This window comes from Kwoniella dendrophila, chromosome 2, assembly GCF_036810415.1.
Source record: "Kwoniella dendrophila CBS 6074 chromosome 2, complete sequence".
Lineage (NCBI taxonomy): Eukaryota > Fungi > Basidiomycota > Tremellomycetes > Tremellales > Cryptococcaceae > Kwoniella > Kwoniella dendrophila.
In genome coordinates, this window is record NC_089477.1 from 2,022,874 (window position 1) to 2,045,477 (window position 22,604).

Below are 22,604 nucleotides of genomic sequence, written 5' to 3' on the forward strand. Positions count from 1 at the left end.
CGTCACTAGTCACCATCACCATACAGTTATATCCTAAACACCGTTAACTCCGTAAGCGTGGCATTTAAAGGTTGAGTGATGTTATGTGTCTATAGCATGTTGAATGCGCTTCTTGATGCGTTTATATCCACAACATCTCCATTCACTATACTTGCTCTTCTTTCCTTTCACCTTTAATGCAAAACTGAAAAGTAAAAGCATACATCTCTTGTCTTCTTTCTCTTTCTTTTCTTCTCTTTCTCTCTGTCTTTCTCGTCTTTCTCTCTCATCCTCTCGTATATTCCGGGCATCGAGTTTATTTTCTATTTGATCTCAATCTCTCTCTCTCTCTCTCAATTATATTGTCTGAATCGAAAACTTTCCTTCTTTTTCTCCCTCTCTTTCTGTCATACATATCAAATATAAATTCAAAATGGAATACGTTGGACAACCACAAGCAGCTACACCAGCTCAACCTCAACAAGCTGGAATTCCTCAACAACCTGGGCAACCTGGACAACCTGGTGGATTTGGATTAACACCTGGAGAAACACCTAAAAAACCACATTTATACGTTGGAAATTTATCTGGTAGAGTAACAGATTATATTTTGACTGAAATTTTTGCTGTTGCTGGACCAGTTGTTCAAGCAAAAATCATTCAAGATAGAAATTTTCAACATGGTGGAATGAATTATGGTTTTGTTGAATATCAAGATATGAGATCTGCTGAACAAGCTTTACAAACTTTAAATGGTAGAAAAATTTTTGATGCTGAAGTTAGAGTTAATTGGGCACATCAAGGTAATCAAAATAAAGAAGATACTCAACATCATTATCATGTTTTCGTTGGTGATTTATCACCTGAAGTAAATGATGATGTTTTAGGTAAAGCTTTTGGTGCTTTCGGTTCAATGTCAGAAGCTAGAGTTATGTGGGATATGAATTCTGGTAAATCAAGAGGTTACGGTTTCTTATCATTCAGGTGAGTTATGATTAGCACCTTTGGAATAGGATGAGCTCAAGTTGATTTTCATACCGTATATGTGTGATAATTTGTGTTATATAGAGAAAAAGCAGACGCTGAACAAGCTATTGCAACAATGAATGGAGAATGGTTAGGTTCAAGAGCTATTAGAGTTAATTGGGCAAATCAAAAAACACAAACTGGAACAGCTACAAATCGTGGTCCAGGTGGTGGTGGTATGGGTGGTATGGGTGGAATGGGATCTAATAATGGAGGATTCGGTAATGGTGGATTTGGTGGACATGGAGGAATTGGTGGAGGATCACCTGCACCATCAAATTTTGGTTCAACAGCATTACAATTTGATTCAGTCTCATCACAAACACCAGAATATAACACAACAGTTTATGTTGGAAATTTGATTCCATATACAACACAAGCAGATTTAATTCCATTATTTCAAGGTTATGGTTATATTGTTGAAATTAGAATGCAAGCTGATAGAGGTTTCGCTTTTGTTAAATTGGATTCACATCAAAATGCTGCTTTAGCTATAACTCATTTACAAAATCAATTAGTTCATGGTAGACCAATTAAATGTTCTTGGGGTAAAGATAAAGGTTCAGATGGTAATGCCGGTGGTGTAGGTGGTGCAACTTCAGGAGGTCCTTCAGGAGTAGGAGCTCATCAATCTACTGCATACCCAATGCAACATCAACAAATGGGTTACCCAAATCAATATGGATACTACGGTGGTTACAATTATGGTCAAACTGGTGTACCAGGTCAACCAGGTCAACCTCAAGGACATACTCCACAACATAACCAACATCATGCTCAAGTAGGCCAATCAGTAGTACCTGGACAAGATGGTACACAACAACCTGCAGCTCAAGGTCAATGGGATCCTGCAGCTGCTGCTGCTTACTATCAAACCGGTGGTTGGGGTAACTACTATTGTAAGTTTATCACTCCAACTTCAAATCAAAGTAAATCAAAGTAGACACGTTTGACTGATAATACTCATTGATATGCTATAGCTCAAGGTCAAGATGGTGCTCAAAATCAAAATCAAACTCATTAAGCTCGAGTAATTGATTGTGGAGTGTATTATATTTCGAGAATAGTATCGTGTCAGTAGTGGAAGATAGATTGCAGAAATGTATTAAACGCAAAATTCTTGATATCCGTGTAAAAAACCTCCCTTTCATATCTCTGGTACTCACATGTTCCAAACCAGGATTACGTACTAGAGTTCTTTCAATATTCTACTGATGGAAACAAAAAGCATTTAAATATGTGAAAATTGATATATAGCAGAATGCATCTATACGATATCTCTCAGTCAGATGCGGCTCTCACACATTACGCATATTGCATTGCATATATGGAGCAATGCGAACTGCATAATGCTGCAAGTTAAAAATAGTTGTGAACATACATATATGCATTTGTATATGGAATGATCCTTCCTGATCGAATCATGCATTGAGGAGACCCGTTCCTCCTCTTGAGGTTGGCAATTCTGCACCCATGCAACCTAGTTATACGGATTGACCGACGCTGGATATTCGTTATGAGGTTGAGGTTGAGGTGTGGGAATAGGACTAGGTGAAATCGATAACTTCTGACTACCGAATTTGATTTTCAGACCTGGTCCATTGGTCGTTGTTGTGGGCGAGGTTGATATACGCGATTGATCTCGCTCATTTGAGGTAGGATTTCCATTAGGTATAGTACTAGAATCATTATCATTCCTATTCGGTGATGGTTCACTTGAGATATAATTACCATTATTGTTATTGATTGATGAAGGTAATCTTAGATTCACTTTAACTTTTTGATTATTATTATTACTATTATTATAATTTTCTTCTAATGATAATCTCTTTTCTTCCTCTTCTTTTCGTTTTAAATCTTGTTCACTTATTCTAGGTTTCTTTTCACCTTCTTTTGAAATAATAACTTTTTTACCTTTTGGTAAATTTGGTTTTGACCATTTTTCTAAACCTCTTGGTCCAGAATCCCAAGTTTGTTTTAACCAAATTTGTTTTAAACCATTTTCTGGATTTTTCTGTCCATTATTATCATCTTCTTCATTGTCATCATTATTATTATTTGTTGTTGGTTGATGTTTACCTTTAAATTTTAATAAAGATAAATTATCTGGAGCTTTTATAGGATCATTATAAAATATTGGTTGATCATTTTTAATTTGTGGTAAAGGTGGTCTTAAAGAAGTTAATCTTTCTTTTAAATTTAAAGGTAAATTTTGTGATTTAATTCGATTGACTAAACCATTTAATATTTTTCCTCCTCCTTGTTCGGCGGCAGAGGAAGAAGGATTTATAGGTAATAATTTTGTTGGTAAAATATCTGAATGTGAAGGTACAATAGAAGAAGATTTTACTTGTGGTATTATAGAAGATAAAGTAGGTAAAGGTGAATATTGATCAACGTTACATATTGATTGTCTTAATAATTCTGTTGCTTGTCTTCTTAAATCAGTTTGACGTAATGCTATTGAAGGTTCATTTTGAATTGCTGAATATGTTGAAATTAAATTAGGTAATGATGTAGGTGATGTATTTAAATTACCTTTATAGGAATTAGGTGGATCATGAAATGGATGAGCTTGTGATAACTGTGATGAGGAGTATGAGATTGGTTTTCGATATCGATCGGCTATGGATTGTGTAGGAGTTGGAAGTGAGGATGATTCGTCTGAAGATATAGCGATTGGGTCTGTGCTCGTTGACGCGGTTGTCGGTTGGGTTGCCTGAGAAGAGCTGTTTAGGGTTGTACTATTGGGTAAAGGTGGAAGCCAAGATAAATCAGGTGATTTATGTCGATATATGAATGGTTTGACATCTAGATCGTCTTCTAAATCCGCTTCTTTCTTTACATCCAGCGTGTGATTCTCATCCATTTCCACATCTTCACCTTCGTGTTTGACTCGAGCATTATCATGTTCTTGATAACCTTCCTCTTCGTCTTGTTCGAATTCTTCTAGTTCTTCTTCAGGTACTAATCGCATATGAGCCAAACCATCTTCTTGACTTAATCCTTCTTTGAGATAATCTGATTCATATCGTCGTTAATTATAAGTTCGTCATCAAAAGCAAGCTCGCAGCTCAACTTACCTTGTAAATTATCTAGATGATTTCCATTTAAGTAATCACCATCTTGATCAGCTGTCCAATCGATCAATTCACCTATTCTGACACCCAAACTATCCAAAGCATCAACGACATCAATAGCAGAGACTTTTTCTCTTCCAGATAGATTTGCTCTTTCTATACATGTTGAAGCGACTAATCTTAAATATTTCGATAATACATTTGATAATGTCACTGAAGCTGATGAAGAAGTGGAGGCGAAACCAGTCTGAGATAATGTATGTAAAGCTGCTAAATGTAATATCGCATCTGGTGATGGTGTAGACATCGTAATATCCTTTGAGCGCCTAGCCGGTATCGCGCTGGTCCAGTCGAGAGATATTTAGTTGTTCTTTTAATTGAATTATTTCATGGTACTCATGAGTTATCGAAACAAGACTGGATGTATTCCTCAAAGATAGATAGATATAGATAAATCGTAAACATGACAGGAACATACATATCATCACACGACGCGAAGAAACATAATACAAAAATGCCACAACGGTCAATCTCGCTAATACCGATAATCTCCGCTCACCACTGAAAAATCTTTTAGTTCTCCCAGTTTTACTTTACAATTCCAGGGTTTTTAGGTGTAAAGGGGGGCCTATATACCAGCAACCACAGTCACCACCATACATCATACACCATAGAACATCCCACTATTGGTCTTTTGCTTTGCCTGCAATTTTGAATCGTGTATTACTCGTGATATTTCTTTTCCATAAAAATCTATAAAAAAAAACTTTCTTCAAGTGTATCTTACCCTCTTCCTACTTACATTCTCTAAAAACAAATAAATAACATCCAGTAAGTACGCCATTTCCTATTTGGATCAAACGAATACGCTCAGAAGCACAAAGAAGAGTATATGGAAATCATCAGAAATTATGAATAGGGAAATTTGTGGAGTTCTTGCTATATAGAGATGATGGCGAACAAAAACGTTCATGTAGTGATCAATGCTAACTATCATACCCCCCTTACTTTTGTAGAAATGGCTGAGGAAGAACACCACGAAACCTTCGAAGCTGCCGGTGCCGGTGCTTCCAAGACCTTCCCGTGAGTAACATTCGATGTTGATGTTTTTGATGAGCTACAAAAGCAGCATCGTGTATATAGATCAATACTGAATTTGTATACGTTTTTAATCATACTACAGAATGCAATGTTCCGCTCTTAGAAAGAACGGTCACGTTGTCATTAAAGGAAGACCTTGTAAAATTATCGATATGTCCACCTCTAAAACTGGTAAACACGGTCACGCCAAAGTCCACCTTGTCGCTACCGATGTGAGTGTTGTTTCAGTATAGAATTGATAAGGATATGCGCTACATGCCTTTCGATCGCTTTTGAAGTCAACATGCTGATGTTATGATTTAATGGTATGAATAGATCTTCACCGGTAAAAAACTCGAAGATATCTCTCCTTCCACCCACAACATGGATGTCCCTAACGTTAGAAGACAAGAGTACCAACTTCTCGATATCCAAGATGTGAGTATTATGTTTTGAACCTTTTGATGTTGCGTAGCGTTGTACAGCGAGAAGTGCTATCTGACGCATATGCAACATGTCGCGTGTATAACTTTGCTGACTCTATATCGATTTTGTAGGGTTTCCTTAACTTAATGGACGGTGACGGTAACTCCAAAGATGATGTCAAAATCCCAGACTCTGACCTTGGTGAACAAATTGAAAAAGATTTCGAAGCCGGTAAAGATCTTATGGTTACCATCATTGCTGCTATGGGTGAGTTTGAATCATTCGCTGGACCAAAATATCGTTTGCACATCGCTGATTCTGTATATTAACTCTACAGACGAAGAACAAGCTATCTCATACAAAGAAGCTCCTCAAGCCGCTTAAGCGATTTGATAAATTAATTATACATTGTGTTTTATAAATGATACTTTTTATTACACCACCAAACCAATGCATATCCCTTATAAAGAGATAGATATAACACACCGGCTTGTATCAGTATCGTTCCTTATATGACGCCTGCAGATTGATCAGAACGTAAAGCTATGATACCGCAAAGAAGTGTCATAGGGGGTTAAATTACCCATCTGTTCTGCTTTCCTGTCCATGAGCATGCTATTTACATCGTCGTCTACGTGCAAGAAAGCAATCATAAATAAAAAGTATCCGAGACCAATCACATGGTGATTTGGGCTTATAGATATTCTACTATGGTAAAAAATCACATTGCATCATAGCATACAAGCATAATAAATTGGATTACAACGATTTTTCCATAATCTCATCTCTTTGTTTTGAACCACCAATATCAAAAACATGATCCCCAACAGTCTTATAACCCATTTTTTCGTAAAATTTCTTAGCTCTATGATTATCTTCCCAAGCACCTAACCAAATAGATTTAAAACCTAATTCTCTTGATTTCTCTTCTGCTTTTTTCATCAATATCGTTGATAAACCTGTACCATGTGATTTATATGATAAGTATATACGTTGTAATTCAATTGGATTAGGTAAAGTTACACATGGTTCAAATGAATCTTTGGTTAATTGTACTATTCCTAATAATTCATCTGATAAGGTAGAAGAAGGAAACGCTAATAACCAAGAACATAAAGGGTTCAATAAATCTTTCTCTATAGCTTTAGGAGATAATACATCTTCATTGTATCTTAATAACTCTTCTGGTGTACATGAATGTCCAAACGATTTGTTGAATACTTCAATCATCAATTTAGATATTGCAGGAGCATTTTCAGGTTTACCTTCGCGTATCGTATATTCAAATTTGGGTTTTTCAGATTGATCTTGAGCAGAAGATATTGAAGAAGGATTCGGGGTGGAAGTACCGGTTGAAGGGATATCAGCATGTGTAGGCTCAGAAGGTGAGTGAGTCATTGTGTATAGTGTATACTGGTTGGTATTTCAACTAGAGTAGGCCGTTACCCGCATGTAAGACTTCTTCTATGAAAGGGTCCAAAAACCTCTTCTCTATATCCTGTCCATCTTATCTATTTATACATATTTGATCTAGCTAAGTATGTTATTGATGAGAGAAATATTTTTGGAAAGTTAGCTGTGATAACTTTGTATCAAGCGATGCGGTTAACCTAAGATGCGGCTAGAATTGCACTTTTCAGACAGGCTAACGCGAGATAAAAGCGTATCAATTTTCCCTGAATATGTTATCTAGCCCTATAACAAAAAGTCAACTTTAGCCGTATGCGCATCGTTACTCGGTGCCAGATACCTATCTAGTAGAACATGAGTTGTTGGGCGATCTTATACACTCAGAGACCGTTGTCAGTGATGACAGGCAAGTTGTGGTGCAGAAGAGCATAAGAAAGACGTCTATGAACATGCATCTAAAGATCTACGAAGAGCAATACAGAACACGTCACTATATCAAAGGTTTCTCCATGACCCAATCAACTTGTTTATCTTCACCAACTACGAAAATCCTTTCACCACATTTAACAAATCCGGATTTTTCATAGAATTTAATACCTTGTGGATGTTTACTATAAACACCTAGCCAAATTGATTTATAACCTTTGGAAATTGCTAAATTTTGTGTATAAGATAAGATAGATTGTGATAAACCTTTACCATGAGTTTTAGTTGATAGATAAATTCTATGCAATTCAATTGGATTTTCATTGAGGGTTAAACAATCTTTAAATGAATTGAATTTTAATTGTATTATACCTAATAACTCTTCTTCTTCTTCTTTTCCGGATGCTGAGGACAACGCTAAGATCCATATAGAATTTGGATCTTCAATATCTGATTTAATCTGTTCATTAGTCAATGTCGTATTTAAATAATCATCTAAATCTTCTTGAGTTAGATCAAAACTGAATGTCTGTGTGAAAACTTCACGTAGCAATTCTGATATTATCAAAGAGTCCGATGGACAACCAATTCGGAATGTATGTGGTATTGTACATGGTTTATTTGTTGTAGGAGTCAAAACGGGTGTTGATATATTAGCATGAGATGGTTCAGGTTGAGATGGGTTGATAGTCATTTTGGAGTATCTCGTATATACAATCAATATGAGTCTATTACTATCAGTTAAAGGACAACCTGAAGAAGAGAAAGAGAATACAAATGCATTTTCATTGTCTTAGTATTATATAACCTCGCGCTGAAACTCCCTTCGGCTATCCTGATCAATTATTTCGGTCATCAACCATAAAAAGATTCATCGAACAATAACAAAAAAGAACAAAGCGCATGCATCCATCGTGTAAAAGGTCTAAGCTCGTCGCCTTGACTTACCGAGAAGACCGGAGAAGCGGACTCTACCGCCTTCATAGTATTCCGGTAAAATGATGGTACCTTGTTTCCGAAACGCGCGCGGCAGACAGAAAAGGCACTGATGGTTGATCTGTGTGTGGCACAGACATCCGGGATCTACCAAACCTCCACCTTCACCAAAATTTCGACAAAAGATCTTCTTTTCTTCGTTTCTTCTTCATTTTTCTTTCGATTTTCTTCAATAAACATCGAATAGATGCGCAAAAAACAACTCACAACGGGGTTCGAACCCGCGATCTTCGCCTCGCCGCGACTTCCGGGTTGAAAATCCCATGAAATTTGCTAGGAAAGCGACGCCGTACCGCTTGGCCATGCGAGCAAAGGCGTTCTTTTCGAACACGTGTTTCTCGAAAGAATTCCTCGATAACCAATGGTTCTTTTATAGCCTATATATACCGCTAGGGTCTGCCCTGTATCTGGCTTGTGCTGGATGAAGTGTAGGTAAAATGGGGGCGGGGCGTTGTAGCATTTCCTGTCATTCTCTCTTCTTGGAAAAGCGTTCTGAGCCGATCGGGCACAACAGGTCTTTCTCTGTCTATCGTCATAGTGCACATTGCAGAGCCAGCTTAAGAGCTCGCAAGAGCTCAGCATGCGCTGTATAGAGCGTTTATATTGGTATGAAGAAGGCAAGGTACACTATACATTGCGCGGAGCTCAATGAGTGGTGTTGTTTCATCCGACCCGCACAAGTCAGCTGGCGGCTGTGTTCACCGAACATATCCACACTACAGCTGACAGGCTTACGATAGGTTCGCATACATAAAACCTATTGAAAAGATAATCTAGGATGCGGTTCAGTGGTTGCGTACAGCTTAGACAGTTAGACAATACATTGAAGTATACCTTCTGGATGTCTGAGCAGAGTGCCACAAGTACTCCCGGTAGCAATACAACTATGGACGAATGTTTCTGGTTCAGGTTGTAAAGTACCGTGGAAATTTGACATACACACTTTCAGTGTATCTTCAGCCTCAAACACTGACCTATTTCATGCATAAGCCCACATACACTGATCAAAGTCGGTGTCAGGATTACCTTTATACAATAAATTCGGATCATATGAAAAGATGTTTACTGGATCATTTCGACTCGTATGACTAAGCACGTTTGCTGTTTTGCCCTTGACTGTCTTCTGTCGAGATGAACTACATGATGTGCATCAAAAGGAAGCTGTACCATCAGACTTCCTTCAGCGATAGACAATGCTGTATTCTAGCTATAAACGGTTATACAGACCCTGCCTCACTCGTTAACAACGTAATAGAAGATATATCAGTCACCTCAAATCATTTTACGAATGTCTCATCTCCTACTCAGGTCCTTCTGTTTCACCTCGTTTGATAACACGATCTTGCCAACATGCGATATACCATCATGTTCTCATGACTATCCATCCTATAAAGCAACGTGTTCTCTGCTGCTATAATGAGCTTTCCAATGTGCATTCCATCACTTCTGGATCCTCATAGGGCGGTGATGCGAAACACACATGTGCATTGCTAGTCCCTTTTCTCTCCTTAATAATAATCAATGGGAGATGGTGTCGAATGGTTCAAATATTTACGTTCATTATAATTCATTAGATTGATTATATCTCATCTAATCCCAAATCATCTTCTTCAAAACCACCATCCCCTAGACCTAAACTAGCTAAAATCTGTTGAACTTCTTTCCCTGCTCGTTTCCTTCTTTCATCTTCATTGTCGACTTGAGATAATTCATCACGTACAGATTGTAGATGTAGCAATAGTGGTGTTGGATCTAATGATAAGGTCATATCTTCGATAGCATTAGTTTGTGGAGCAGATTGGAATTCTGTAAATTCAAAATCGTCTTCAAATCCTTCTTGTACATCGGTGGTTGTTTTGTCTTCTATATCTTGGTGAGGTATAATACTCTCGGATCTTGAAGGAGGTAGATCAGATATGATAGGATCGAACTTTTTATCATCATTATCTAACCAATCGCCTTTGTCTTCGTATTTTGGTATTTCACGTGATACTTGATTATTAGGTACTGTCGTGGTATACTCGCCTGGAGGAGTAGGTTCAAACTTTTCATCATCTTGATCTAACCAATCTTGATTATGTTCGTTATTGTCAAAGCTGTCATTTTTTATATCATCCTCATCATCAATCTGTTGATAGCCCTGATCGTCCTCTAGATTTTGATCTCCGTCATCATCATCAGAATCTAACCATTTATCTAATTTTGCATATTCATCTTGAGATGGACCTAAAGGACCGATCCCAATTTCTCTTTCATCGTTGTCCTCCAACCCAAAATCGTTCATGAATTTGTCTAATCTATCAATATCACCATAATCAGCTTTATAGATTTCTGCTCTTAATTCGTCTAAACCAGGAAAGGACGTTATAGGTATCTGTATAGAAGGAACGTTCGGAAATGTCGGTATGTTAGTTGATGAAGTTGTAGTTGTTGAAGAATTGAATGTTTCAGGAAATTGGTGAGCTCTGGTTGATGTAGGAGGAGAAGATGATGGTGATGATGAAGATGAAGCACTAGGTGAAAGATCATCGGGGAACGAGGAATCCCTTGCAATATTCAATGGTTTACGTTTCATTCCAGGCCAAATATGCGTCATTAACGTTTGACGTATTATTTCAAGCGGTTCCATGGCTATCGATGAATCAAGTTGATACCAATATCCTGGAATCAATAACTATCTAGCATGGTTGTAAATTTTGTACGTTTTGAACTTACGCCGCTCATCATCCTCTTCCGTTAGGGGATTCACCTCATCAATAAATTCCATTCCATTTTCTTCAAGCAAATCACCTATTTCTGAGATATCTCCGGGTCCAGACACGATATCACTTGTCTCTTGATCTTCTTTCCCTTGTTCGGTATCTGTTGGTATAGCCCTTACAGCCAAAGCTATATCTCGTGGAGTCGAAAGAAGCTTTATCAATGTTGCAGGTAATGATGTCGGTATCTAATATTGATAGCAAGCTTAGCACGAAAGATGATACAGATTGCCTAACACCGATGTAGAAAGACAATACTCACAGTCTCAAAGATATATAAAATCACATCTACATCTTTCCAGCTATTTGTCAATTCAAGTGATTTACCCAAAGATACAGCATTTATCTGTACGTCTACCGTATAATACTTGTTATCGATGTTCCAAGTTGTCGGTCGTCCATCATTATTATCCACATGATAACTGTCAGTCAAACCTAGTGAGAATATTGTCAGCAAGAGCTCAACGAATCGGTTGAAGCCTTACTCACGAGTTATAAAAGTTGAAGGGTTTATTGAAGGAGGATGGAGGAGGAGTATTGTATTTCCATTTTCTGAGGTCATCTCGGTAGTCTTATGTTTGCCGCCGACTCCGCACTTCGGATTCGTTTATTGATCCAGTGTTGGCAGATAATTCCTGCCCATATGTCTAGTCAAGAGCAGCAAGAAAATGTCTTATGGGTGAAAAATGCACAAAGAATGGGAACAAACGTATACCGAATTTATCGATTGAACACGCACGAACCTCCTCCACTTTTCACTGTTCGGACATTTCGTAATTCACCAAAACAAAACAGAATTATCTGTTGTCTTTCCAGTCTTCTCTATTTCATACATCTATTTATCATTTCAGGTCAAACGGATACGATTAACCAACTTAACAGATCAGATGTCAACAACAAGGTCGTTACCAGTAGCGTCAAGCTCAACATATATACCGCCAAATGTACCTCAAGTGTACTTAAGACAAATGGTGGTAGAGTTATTACTGAAAAGAGGATTCGAAGGTGCTGAAGCTGGTGCCCTGACTGAAATAGAGAGATTACTCGAGCATCGTAAGTCTCTCGCATCACAGTCGGTACCACGAAAGACTCGTTAGCAGTGAACACCAAGACTATGACTACGAACGTTGATCATCAAAGAAGGTACAAAGGCTGACAATCCGATTTGTCCATTTTAGACATAACCAACCTATTTGAAGAATCACTTGAATATGCACATTTAACAGGAAGAAGAGAAGTGAACGTTATGGATCTAGTAGCTGCTCAAGAAGAAACAGGATGGGGTGTCAAAAGAATGAAAAGGGAATCTAGGAGGAGAAGGGGTAAAGGTGAGATTGTGTTTTTAGCGTTACATCATTGTGTTCCAATCTATTTCATTTTGCAAAGATAGGGTTTCAGCTTTACTGACCCCATCGTCGTTAATGTAATAGCTCCTCAGATCGAATACGAAGATTCAATATCCTCACCGCCATCACCAACTCTTCCTAGCTTATCATCATTGATAGAGGACAATGAAGAACGCCAGAAATCACAAGATGAAGATCTTAAACCCGACTTATCATCATTATCGAACAGAAGTAGGAAGTCCAGGGGTATTAGACCGATTTACTCGCAAGATTGGCTACCTGTATTACCCGAAAAATGGACTTTATTAGATTCTTTTGCCAACAATGTAAGTCTTTTGACTTGCGTTAGCTATTCATTTGTGTCTAGTTTCCGTCACGGAATATATAGCTAATAATGGGGTCTTAGAATACCAATTCAACGTCGAAAGATGATACTCTGTCACAGGATCAACCAGTACAAATCACATCAGCGTTGTTGGATTTCATCAAGTTAACTGCAACAGAAAGAGGTGATATTCCACCTGAATTAGGTATAGTAGACTATCGTAGAGCTAGTAATAAGGATGATAATTCGAATTCGGATGGGTTGGCGATAGGAGCAGGAAAAGGCGTCAAGAGGAAATGGGGTGTCAAGGGTGTTTCCGCTAGAGCTCAGTAATACAAGAGTCACTCGAAGTGTATCAAGATGCATGGCTAGTTGATTTCAAGTGCAGATTGACTTAACGTAATCGGGGATGGATGTTTGTATAATGGCATAGTATATAGTGTAAACGGGTACAACATATCAACAACAAATCAAGTAATTACTACACGGATTTACTATCTTACAATTCCCATAACCTCTAAACCCCTTACGGCCTGTGACGCTCTACTGTGATTGAGCATACACTTTGCAATATTCCGACTTTCATCAATCGTCTTCCTCTTCATCATCACTACTTCCGGCAAATTCATCTTCTACCACTTTCCTCCTATCGTGAACAGATCAATAAGTTAGCAACAGACACTAAGCAGGACATCGTAAATCAGCTTACCTTTTTTGATTTGGCTGTAGTTGACTTGCACCTGGCAGTGGTCTTTGTTTCTGAGGCGACTGTTGGACTGTCATTCCAGGTTATTCGCAATCAGCTTTACGACAATTTTGGCGCCAAATTTAAGCTGACAAGCGGAAAATAAACTTCTCACTCACCTTTCTTCTTATTTACGTCAGATGCAGTAGCTCTCACTACAGTAGCTTTTAGACTTGATAACCTGGAATTCAGAGTTGCTATTTCGGCCTGTCCAGTTTGCATCAATGTCAGCTATATCGCTTGAAACGCAACTATAAGTGTAAGGAAGAAGCTGATCTTACATCTTTTTGTGATAGTTGAATTTTCAATTCTTTGATATTTGCTATGATATCTATATCAGCTTATGCAGATTTATGAAATTACGTTTCGAAAAGCTGATGAAAAGAATAATCACCATCACTGTTTCCATTCTGTATAGGTTGAGGCTTTGATAATAGCTAAAAATGTGTAGATGCATCAGCTTCGGCAGGCTCAGAAACAGTAGGCGTGATGTGTATAAAGCTGACTTCATAAGTAGCTCCTAATAACCTTCCAACATGATCATTGATGTCCCCTTTTTCTAACTTCAGTACAAGTGGATCAGGCTTGGTCAATATATGTAGCTAGATTAGGTATATGGATAAGCTATTGTTCCCGTTGGGGACTGTATAGCTTACCTTGATTTCCTCTAGGCTCGTCAAATCCACCTGTCTCTTTGTTCCACAATCAACATGCAATAAGCCTTCTTTTATAGCTTCTTTCATACTCGTCTCATCCGACTCGAGCTATTTCGAGGAGAAGAGGGGTTAAGCAAGTATTACAAGAAGGAGAAAAGGTGAACGAATAAACTCACTTCCGCTATACGTTGTCTATATACCCACACCGATGTTATAGATTTTGATGTGTTAAATATTGATATGATCCATTCATACTTATCCACATTTGATATAAGCAAAAATTGTGTAGGAGGGGATAATAAAGTAGCATGGATAGTCTGCGAAAGGTTATTGAGTTGGTTATTGATGTTGGTCATCTTGCTACCCTCCTATCTGATCATATGACGAGCAATATGATTTATAGAGGTTGTCAAGCAATACACTGTAATAATATTATAATATTATATTATTTGGTCTGATATTGATCGTCTATTTTTACCTCTATATGAAGGAAGGATTGATGCTGAAAGCAAAATAGTAGTGATCGATAGTTGACTCACCTCCACTCAACTTTGCACCCAATAAACACGCCGTTTTACCCTTCAAGATACAAAATACACAAACATACACTACTGTACGGTGAAATGATCGTCATTCAACCTGAATAAAGAGTGAAAACGTGAAACATTACAAAACCGTAATGTTCAGCCCTTTTGGACCCTGAATTCCGTCAGGAGGTTTGTTTGGTTCTATCGTTGCTTCTTGTTTATTTCAACAGCGAGCACATATGAGACGTTTTAGTGCTTCTCTGTGACGATATATAACTCATACAGGTATATGCTATGGAGACATACATGTTGTGCGATGATGGTTCTATGTACTATATATAAATATGTATGGGTGAACGAACCTTAGACTACTATTACTATGATGCGAAAATAATGATGAATTGTCCATATGTATGAGCTATCTATATTTAAATCGTTGAATCATTGTCCGTACAGAACGAATATGCGAATAAGCACGATGAAGTGTTTAAATAACATCTAAACACCCTTCACTTCTCTTGATTATTTTACTTGGTTTTGGAGTAACATCTAACCAATCTTGATTTCTCTGTTTTATAGTTTCACAACTCATTTCACTTGTTCTACTTCCGATTCTTTTCAGATCCATGCCCATTTCAGGATGATAGCTGTTTTGATCGTTCTCTGATGACCAACAAGAAGATGGAGTTAATCTTTGAATTGAAACGCTATCTTCCTGATTTAAGCCGTTGAGATCTTTTGGTGGAGTAGAAGGTCCATTTTGAAATGAATATGGACTTGTAGGTGAAGGTGAAGGCGAAACTGATAATCCAACATCAATAGCATCAACTTCCAAAGATATTAATGATGAAGATTGTGATGGTGTCAAAGTCACCAGACATGGATTATCGATGGCAGTTGAAAATGCTTCTAATGGTATATCAGGTGATAAACATGTAACAGGTGGAGAAGGTCCTAAAGGAAATCTCCAATTTGGTAACGAAGGTATAGGAAGTCGTAGATTCGGACGAACGCGACGTGTAGAAGTCTGAGGACGTAAGGGGGTCTGAGAAGCTGCAGAATTAGCATGTATAAACAAGTTTAACGGAATTGGTTTTCATTCACCTCTATTAAGAGATTCTCAACAATATCCTCATCCACAGATCGTTTCATCTCATTCCTTCTTCTACCTTGCATACTATTGCTTCCACTTCCAAGGTTACTATTTAAGCTATTACTTCTACATAAAATGGTCTCAATCTCAAATTCACTTTTCATTCTCCTTTTATGTAATTTCTCTTCTCTTCTTCTCACCACTGCTGATGTTGTATCATCTATCTGATTCTGTTGTTTTTGTTCTTGTGTACATGTATTGTCCATAGGTGTAATAGTAAAAGATTCTAAAGTCCTTCTTTTTCCATTTGATGAATTACTAAATCTTTTTGTTAAAGCTTCTACCACTTTATGATCGCCTTGAGAATTCTCATTTTGCTGTTCTGTTACTATTTCTGCTTCAGACGCAAGTGGACTTGTACATGACGATATTGATGATAAACTCCAAGATAAAGAAGCTGACATGATGTTTGTAGCTATTGAACCTAAACTTCTACCTTTTACATGATGATATTTCCTGATCCTGTCGTTGGGTCTTTCAGGTGATTCTGATGAACTAATTCTTTCTCTTGATCTAATATGCGTTGAAGTTGTTGAAAGCGATGATGGCTGTTCCATATGCGCAGAGAATGAAGAACACGAAGATATAGAGGAGGTCTCGTGACTACTACCCATATCCTCGAATGGTGGAAAATAAGATACACAATTAGTCGAAGGTAATCTTGAAGGTGAAACTGCTTTTGATCTTTTCGAATTTGAATTTGATGTTGTGTTCGATCTTACTGATCTAACAGAGGATGATCTCGATAATGTAGATGGTTGATCGTATAATGAAGACGATTTTGAGCTATTGCTATAATGTTTGAATGATGAACTTCTGGTTATAGTGTTTTCACTATAATTTGATGGACCAGCTTGACATTGATTCACATTATACTGTGTATATGCTGTATCCATTAGACGATGTATGGATTGAGTAGGCACACATGAAACTGATTTTGATTTATTGTTATGTGTTTGACGTGAATGTGAGTGAACAGGAAAAGGTGATGTCGGTCTAGAAAGAGAGATCGGATTGCCGGAGAGAGGTGAAGGTGAGCATGGTCTAGATAATGGTGATGTCGGTCTGTATGATACGATGGAAGGTGAAGAAGGTGAATAAGTTAAGGTTGTCATTGTGAGTTTTTGATCTGGCACAGTGTTGATGTTCTACAATAGTAATAGTTATGGGTCGTGTGAGGATGCTAATGATCTGTTGTATATATACTGCTCTAACTTTTCTCTTCTATGATTGAGGATTCAGAGCTCCACGAGCAAACAGAAACTATAGATGAGGTCCTTGACTACCGTATCATAGGCATTGTTATCATAAATCTATCTGTTCCGGTTTCCGCAATAAAGTCCAGAATTGTCGGGATTTTTGAAGAGGCTGTTAGGCTGTGAGATCGAATCGATTCGCCGTATTATACTTATATATATATGTATGTATATAGATCCACTGCTGTCGTAATCTAGTCGAAGAGGTATGCTGAATTTTGCTGTTGGACTGGTAGTTGAAATTGAAATAAATGCTTTCTGAACCAAGGATAAAATTATCGGTGACTATTGAATGATCTGTGACGTGACGTCAGTGAGATGAATGATGGCCTAAGCGTTATTGGAACATTCTTAGTCGGTGGTCAATGAGCTGATGCTGAAGTGAAGTCGAGATGATTTGAATGATGGTCGAATGAAGTGAGTAAGTTGATAGAAGTGAGATATGAAATGAGAAGTAGAAATGAGAAGATGGTCAATTATTGATGGATATTTGAGACAACAATTTGTTGCAAGCGATCATTCCAAAAAAGTCATTTCTGCGCTATTACCGAAAATAAAGCAATTCTCTACAGTATCATGTTGCATCACCTGAATCAACGAAATATCCAAAGAAGCATTTGATCAATATAATTTACCTGATCTAAAGCTCTGGACCTTTCAACAATGCAGTCATCCATAGGGTTTTTGTATGACTTTCCGAAAGGTGGAGAAGAAGGGTTTGTATAATCACCTTTTATTCTTAAGCGTTATTGCAACATAGAAATCATCACAGCCACTTCTTCTTTTATCCTAGCACGTATATACTAAGCGATGCAAGTATTATAAAGTCGACGTTACAACATGTTTGAGAGAGAACCCTTTCCATACAATAGAATTGCATACAGTGGTATAACACACAACCAACACACTCGCAAATCTGGATGATTGTGAATCCCCGGAAGGAATTCAGGAGATAAAAAGAAGATCCGATAAGAAATGGGGTCATGGATCTATCCTTTTGGACGGTCAATGAGGCTTTGACAACTCACATCATCTATCATACACGTGGATTGCGATTACATCCTGCATATATTATTTGTATTCAGTTAGATGCTCACGGTGCAATATAAGTGGGCTGGAGTTTATCGATGAACAAGGCTAGTTGTTTTAATTGAGTGGTTGGTGCTAAGATGCTTCAGGTGACGCTTTATGACATCCTGTCCTTAGTATTTCGCATTTAAAGGAGGGTCACTCCTTTGGACCATCGACTATCGAATACACAATGACAACGTAGATCGTCATTGTCTGATTGGGACGTTGGGAGCGCTCCTTCCAAGCTTCAGAGTAAGCGTAATATTCCCATGACAACGAGGTGAAGCATTAGTTCATACTCAAAACCCCATAGCATGGATCATCAAAATAAATTTCAAACAAAAGAAACAGAAACAAAAATCGAAACAGAAAAGTCAAAAACAAGTCGCGTCAAGGCAAAGGCCCAGAACCCTCAAAATGAGTGCATAAAGCAAAAGTCTTCTTCTTCCTGATCTAGACCTTTTAGATCCTTTCCACCACCACGTGAATAGATAGACCCGACGGAAGCTAAAAGGAGTTCTGAACGTCGACTCACGGGTTTTTATCTTGAATGAGCTTGTGGCATAACGTGGCGCAGGATCAAGACGGGATGATCTTTTGATGATCTTCCATCGTCATCATATAAATTTAGATTATGATCTTATAGCTCCTTCACCGTATAGCGAACCGGGCCGAATAATCCTCATGTTGCACAGAGCGGAGAATGATGAAGAAGGAATGCTTAATATAATGTTTACAGCGGGTATACCTTGAGTTGTTAAGATACATAAGTCACAGAGGCATTGATAAAGAAACATTTTTTCAGTCTCATATACATCATATTGACAGCCTATCAACATACTTTCATTCAGTAGATCAACATTATCCCTTTTAAGAAGAACAAAAATGCCTCCTCCAGCAACAGATTTGTTGAAAGCTAAATTGGGTACTTCCGATGCACCTGAAATCAAACCTACAAACCCTGCTGTACGTATATCTGATCTTTATCTAAACGAGCAATAATCTCACCAATATGACAGTTCATTCCCCCAACTCAGCCTTTAACACCTGGAAAACAACTTCCAACGTCTGTACCATTACCTGTCTTACCAGCTGTAGAAGCAGCAAAGAGATTAGCAGCTTTCGCAGCTGTAGATAGGCACATTGGCTTACAACATAAGGTATGTTCAGGTATTGACTCAATCAGTCATCTAATCATAATGTAAATTTTTCAGCGCATTTCGCTGATATACAGCAAACTGATGTATAGGTAATTGGTATTGGATCAGGATCAACTGTACCTTACGTAGTGGACCGAATAGTAGCTCAAGGTTTCCAAGCTAACAAAGATAGAGTATTCTTACCAACGGGTGAGCTGAGAATAGGAGTATTGGTCATTCCAAAATCTCGTTAGCAAAACTTTCTGACTTTTTGCTTGTCAATTTCATAGGCTTCCAATCTAAAGAACTTATTATCAAAGCTGGACTTACGTTAGGTGATGTAGATCAATATGCTAGAATTGATGTGACTATTGATGGTGCAGATGAGTAAGTGCTATTGTGGAACTTCGGCTTTCTTCCTAAATCTGGCTTATCTATTTGATCTCTGGTTGTATGGTTTGCTGATCGTTAATCCATCCGCTTACTTATAACAGAGTCGACAACGAACTTAACTCGATCAAAGGTGGAGGAGCTTGTCAATTGCGTGAGAAAGTGTTAGCAGAAGCAGCAGATACTTGGGTCATTGTAGCGGATTACAGAAAGAATTCACATATTCTAGGTACAACTGTAAGTTTTTCTATTTAATCATTATAAGGAACTCCGATTCATTTTGTGGTATGTATGTTTACATATCCCAATTGTCATAGTGGACACAAGGTATACCAATTGAAGTAGCACCTTTTGCTTATGCTAAAGTCTTAACAAACCTTTCTCAAATGGGATCTCCATCAAAATTACCAAATAATAAACCTGGATTGACATTAAGAATGGGTAAAATGAAAGCAGGTCCAGTAGTCTCAGATAATGGTAATTTCATAATTGATGCTCCTTTCCCTGAAGAAATGATGAAAGATCCTGTTGGTGTAAGTCGTAACATCCCTCCCCGGTCCTCCGCTATCACGTTTTAACATCCAATATATTGATTTTTATAGTTATTGCATAAAATCAAAATGTTAACTGGTGTAGTAGAAGTTGGTTTATTCTGTAATATGGCTAAAGCTGCTTATTTCGGTAACGAAGTGAGTGATTCTGTTTTCTCTTTCCTTTACCGCTATCTCGATCTATTTCACTGAATCTGTACTATCACTGAATCCACGAGTGTTTGTACTAATGCTATACTTTTTACGCAGGATGGATCAGTATTAGCTCGAGTGAATGATGGAAGTGTAGAGAAAATCAATGAAGTACCTAATACCCCTGAACTGAAAGGTCAAGTGGATGATGCTACTGTAGCTTAAAGCGACGGCTTCATATAGCTCCATAAGGAATGGTCAATAGTATTGTTACAAAAGTCCCGACCGAGGCAGATAGGATATGGGAACATCCAAGAGTTCTCGTGCATCACATGCAAAGACATGATAAAGTTGATACATCTTGTCATCTAAGAGATATGGCTACTCAATATCTATTCTACATGAAGATGTACACATGAGAAAGGATCAGAAATCCAATACTTTACCATCCTCGGAACTCTTTCTAGCTAATTCAATTACCCTTAAAACGCTCACAACTTGTTCTTTCTTGACTACCAATTGGCTTCTGTCACCTGAATTGATGCTCTCGTAAAGATTCTCATAAAGACCTTTATAATTACCGCTAATAGCTTGAACCCTAATTACACTTCAGCTTAATACGGAACCAGAATTTGTTGAAAGGCAAGATGCATAACTTACTTTTCCTCATTAAATTCCGCACCGTCCTTTTCATCTTTAGCTAAATATAGAGTTCCCCAACCTTCTTCAGGTTCAGCTTCAAATCCTTCATGATCAACTGGATTCTTGAATTTCTTTAACGATGAATGCGAAGAAGGTAAAATATATTTTATATATGAACCTTTTGATCCTTTGACTAAGTATCTTAATTGGTATGGTAAAGGTGATAGGATAGATGCTCTCAAGGTAACGATTTTAGGTGTTTTGGATGACGAATTTGGTGGGTAATGTAGATCAACTACAAACTATTAAGCAACAGAATAGCATGAATTGAATACACTAAGTCAGCTACATTTCCTCAGTTCACTATTGAGACCCCTCCAATAACCACTTCACTTGATATCCCATATTACTGGCATGAATCTTAGATATAGTGCAACACTTACATTTTCATCCATACCAATACCTCTTAAATCCCAAACTCTACCTGAAACTTTTTCAGGTTTACCAAATAGATCAATAGCTTGATCGATCAAATGACTACCTAAATTATAAATAGCATTATTTGATTCACCTGGAGTTTCTTTCCAATTAACTCCTGGTTTATAAGTTGAAGGTAAAGGTCTATATCTATCGAATGATGAAGTCATTTCTGATATTGGACCAAGCTGGAAAAACAAAGATGTATATTGTTAAGCGTTATGATGAAGAATAGTTTGTACAATAAAACCATCGTGATCCAATAACAATGTAAAAGAGTATAAGTGAAATTGAAAACACTTACTTTACCAGAATCCAATAAACTTTTTAAAGTCAAATAATCACTATCCCATCTTCTATTTTGATATACTCCAACTATTAAACCTTTTTCTTCAGCTATTCTATATAAATCTTCTGCTTCTTTTACTGTTGGACAAATAGGTTTCTCAATCAAGACTACCACGACAAACAACGTGAAGAATTAGAAAACTCTGATATACCATATGCTGAAGAGTATGATACGATATAATCAACAAGTAACTCACCATGTTTACCATTTTCCAAAGCTCTCTTAGCATAATCATGATGTGTATTATTCGGTGTACTTGTAACGATCAATTCAACTTCTTTATCATCCAATACTTCTTCTAAATTTCTAACGATTTTTACATCTTTCAATTTACCTGATTCTTGGAGTGGATCTAATCTACCTTTTGGAGTTCTCTCATATATAGAATGTAATTTGAACTGTTCAGGTAATAACGATATTGAAGGTTGATGAAATACCAATAATGACATACCTGTACCTAATATCGACGTCTTAATTGGACCTGACGAGGTTCGAGGTTGAATCGAAGTTGTCATGTTGGTAAATTTGTATTGAGCCTTATTTGAAAGACTGTCAATCGGTATTAGTAGTAGGAACACCAAGCAAGTGAAATTTGGTCTTATAGGGGCGCGATATGCAGTAAAGTATTTCTGAATTTTAGATGCCATTTATACAAGACAAGAG

General features: G+C 37.6%; 11 protein-coding genes across 11 annotated transcripts; 4 read left to right on the top strand and 7 right to left on the bottom strand.

The window, feature by feature from the left end:
- Nucleotides 1-412: 412 nt before the first annotated feature.
- L201_002149 (uncharacterized protein) lies at nt 413-2,029 on the top strand (the record flags this gene model as incomplete). The annotated part of the gene is made up of 3 exons (XM_066217927.1): nt 413-963; nt 1,048-1,904; nt 1,986-2,029. The coding sequence occupies 3 exons, from the start codon at nt 413-415 to the stop codon at nt 2,027-2,029; spliced, it is 1,452 nt and encodes a 483-aa protein (XP_066074024.1).
- Nucleotides 2,030-2,485: 456 nt separating this feature from the next.
- On the bottom strand, nt 2,486-4,392 carry L201_002150 (uncharacterized protein; the record flags this gene model as incomplete). Its single annotated transcript, XM_066217928.1, has 2 exons — nt 2,486-4,026; nt 4,089-4,392. 2 exons carry the CDS (start codon nt 4,390-4,392, stop codon nt 2,486-2,488), a joined length of 1,845 nt encoding a protein of 614 aa, XP_066074025.1.
- A 711-nt stretch (nt 4,393-5,103) lies between these two features.
- L201_002151 (eukaryotic translation initiation factor 5A) lies at nt 5,104-5,975 on the top strand (the record flags this gene model as incomplete). Its single annotated transcript, XM_066217929.1, has 5 exons — nt 5,104-5,168; nt 5,269-5,398; nt 5,502-5,603; nt 5,723-5,858; nt 5,929-5,975. The coding sequence occupies 5 exons, from the start codon at nt 5,104-5,106 to the stop codon at nt 5,973-5,975; spliced, it is 480 nt and encodes a 159-aa protein (XP_066074026.1).
- A 375-nt stretch (nt 5,976-6,350) lies between these two features.
- On the bottom strand, nt 6,351-6,989 carry L201_002152 (uncharacterized protein; the record flags this gene model as incomplete). Its single annotated transcript, XM_066217930.1, has 1 exon — nt 6,351-6,989. One exon carries the CDS (start codon nt 6,987-6,989, stop codon nt 6,351-6,353), a length of 639 nt encoding a protein of 212 aa, XP_066074027.1.
- Nucleotides 6,990-7,491: 502 nt separating this feature from the next.
- On the bottom strand, nt 7,492-8,121 carry L201_002153 (uncharacterized protein; the record flags this gene model as incomplete). The annotated part of the gene is made up of 1 exon (XM_066217931.1): nt 7,492-8,121. The coding sequence occupies one exon, from the start codon at nt 8,119-8,121 to the stop codon at nt 7,492-7,494; it is 630 nt and encodes a 209-aa protein (XP_066074028.1).
- Nucleotides 8,122-10,002: 1,881 nt separating this feature from the next.
- Nucleotides 10,003-11,744, bottom strand: L201_002154 (uncharacterized protein; the record flags this gene model as incomplete). Its single annotated transcript, XM_066217932.1, has 4 exons — nt 10,003-11,054; nt 11,139-11,370; nt 11,445-11,617; nt 11,672-11,744. 4 exons carry the CDS (start codon nt 11,742-11,744, stop codon nt 10,003-10,005), a joined length of 1,530 nt encoding a protein of 509 aa, XP_066074029.1.
- Nucleotides 11,745-12,069: 325 nt separating this feature from the next.
- Nucleotides 12,070-13,186, top strand: L201_002155 (uncharacterized protein; the record flags this gene model as incomplete). The annotated part of the gene is made up of 4 exons (XM_066217933.1): nt 12,070-12,235; nt 12,361-12,510; nt 12,613-12,854; nt 12,935-13,186. 4 exons carry the CDS (start codon nt 12,070-12,072, stop codon nt 13,184-13,186), a joined length of 810 nt encoding a protein of 269 aa, XP_066074030.1.
- Nucleotides 13,187-13,438: 252 nt separating this feature from the next.
- L201_002156 (uncharacterized protein) lies at nt 13,439-14,610 on the bottom strand (the record flags this gene model as incomplete). Its single annotated transcript, XM_066217934.1, has 8 exons — nt 13,439-13,499; nt 13,563-13,629; nt 13,718-13,805; nt 13,880-13,920; nt 13,993-14,035; nt 14,105-14,200; nt 14,255-14,362; nt 14,431-14,610. The coding sequence occupies 8 exons, from the start codon at nt 14,608-14,610 to the stop codon at nt 13,439-13,441; spliced, it is 684 nt and encodes a 227-aa protein (XP_066074031.1).
- Nucleotides 14,611-15,268: 658 nt separating this feature from the next.
- L201_002157 (uncharacterized protein) lies at nt 15,269-17,049 on the bottom strand (the record flags this gene model as incomplete). Its single annotated transcript, XM_066217935.1, has 2 exons — nt 15,269-15,826; nt 15,886-17,049. 2 exons carry the CDS (start codon nt 17,047-17,049, stop codon nt 15,269-15,271), a joined length of 1,722 nt encoding a protein of 573 aa, XP_066074032.1.
- Nucleotides 17,050-19,146: 2,097 nt separating this feature from the next.
- On the top strand, nt 19,147-20,698 carry L201_002158 (ribose-5-phosphate isomerase; the record flags this gene model as incomplete). Its single annotated transcript, XM_066217936.1, has 8 exons — nt 19,147-19,227; nt 19,281-19,421; nt 19,511-19,610; nt 19,691-19,787; nt 19,895-20,027; nt 20,108-20,323; nt 20,393-20,479; nt 20,591-20,698. The coding sequence occupies 8 exons, from the start codon at nt 19,147-19,149 to the stop codon at nt 20,696-20,698; spliced, it is 963 nt and encodes a 320-aa protein (XP_066074033.1).
- A 201-nt stretch (nt 20,699-20,899) lies between these two features.
- Nucleotides 20,900-22,456, bottom strand: L201_002159 (uncharacterized protein; the record flags this gene model as incomplete). Its single annotated transcript, XM_066217937.1, has 5 exons — nt 20,900-21,071; nt 21,134-21,417; nt 21,559-21,780; nt 21,897-22,048; nt 22,138-22,456. 5 exons carry the CDS (start codon nt 22,454-22,456, stop codon nt 20,900-20,902), a joined length of 1,149 nt encoding a protein of 382 aa, XP_066074034.1.
- Between the last annotated feature and the right edge of the window lie 148 nt (nt 22,457-22,604).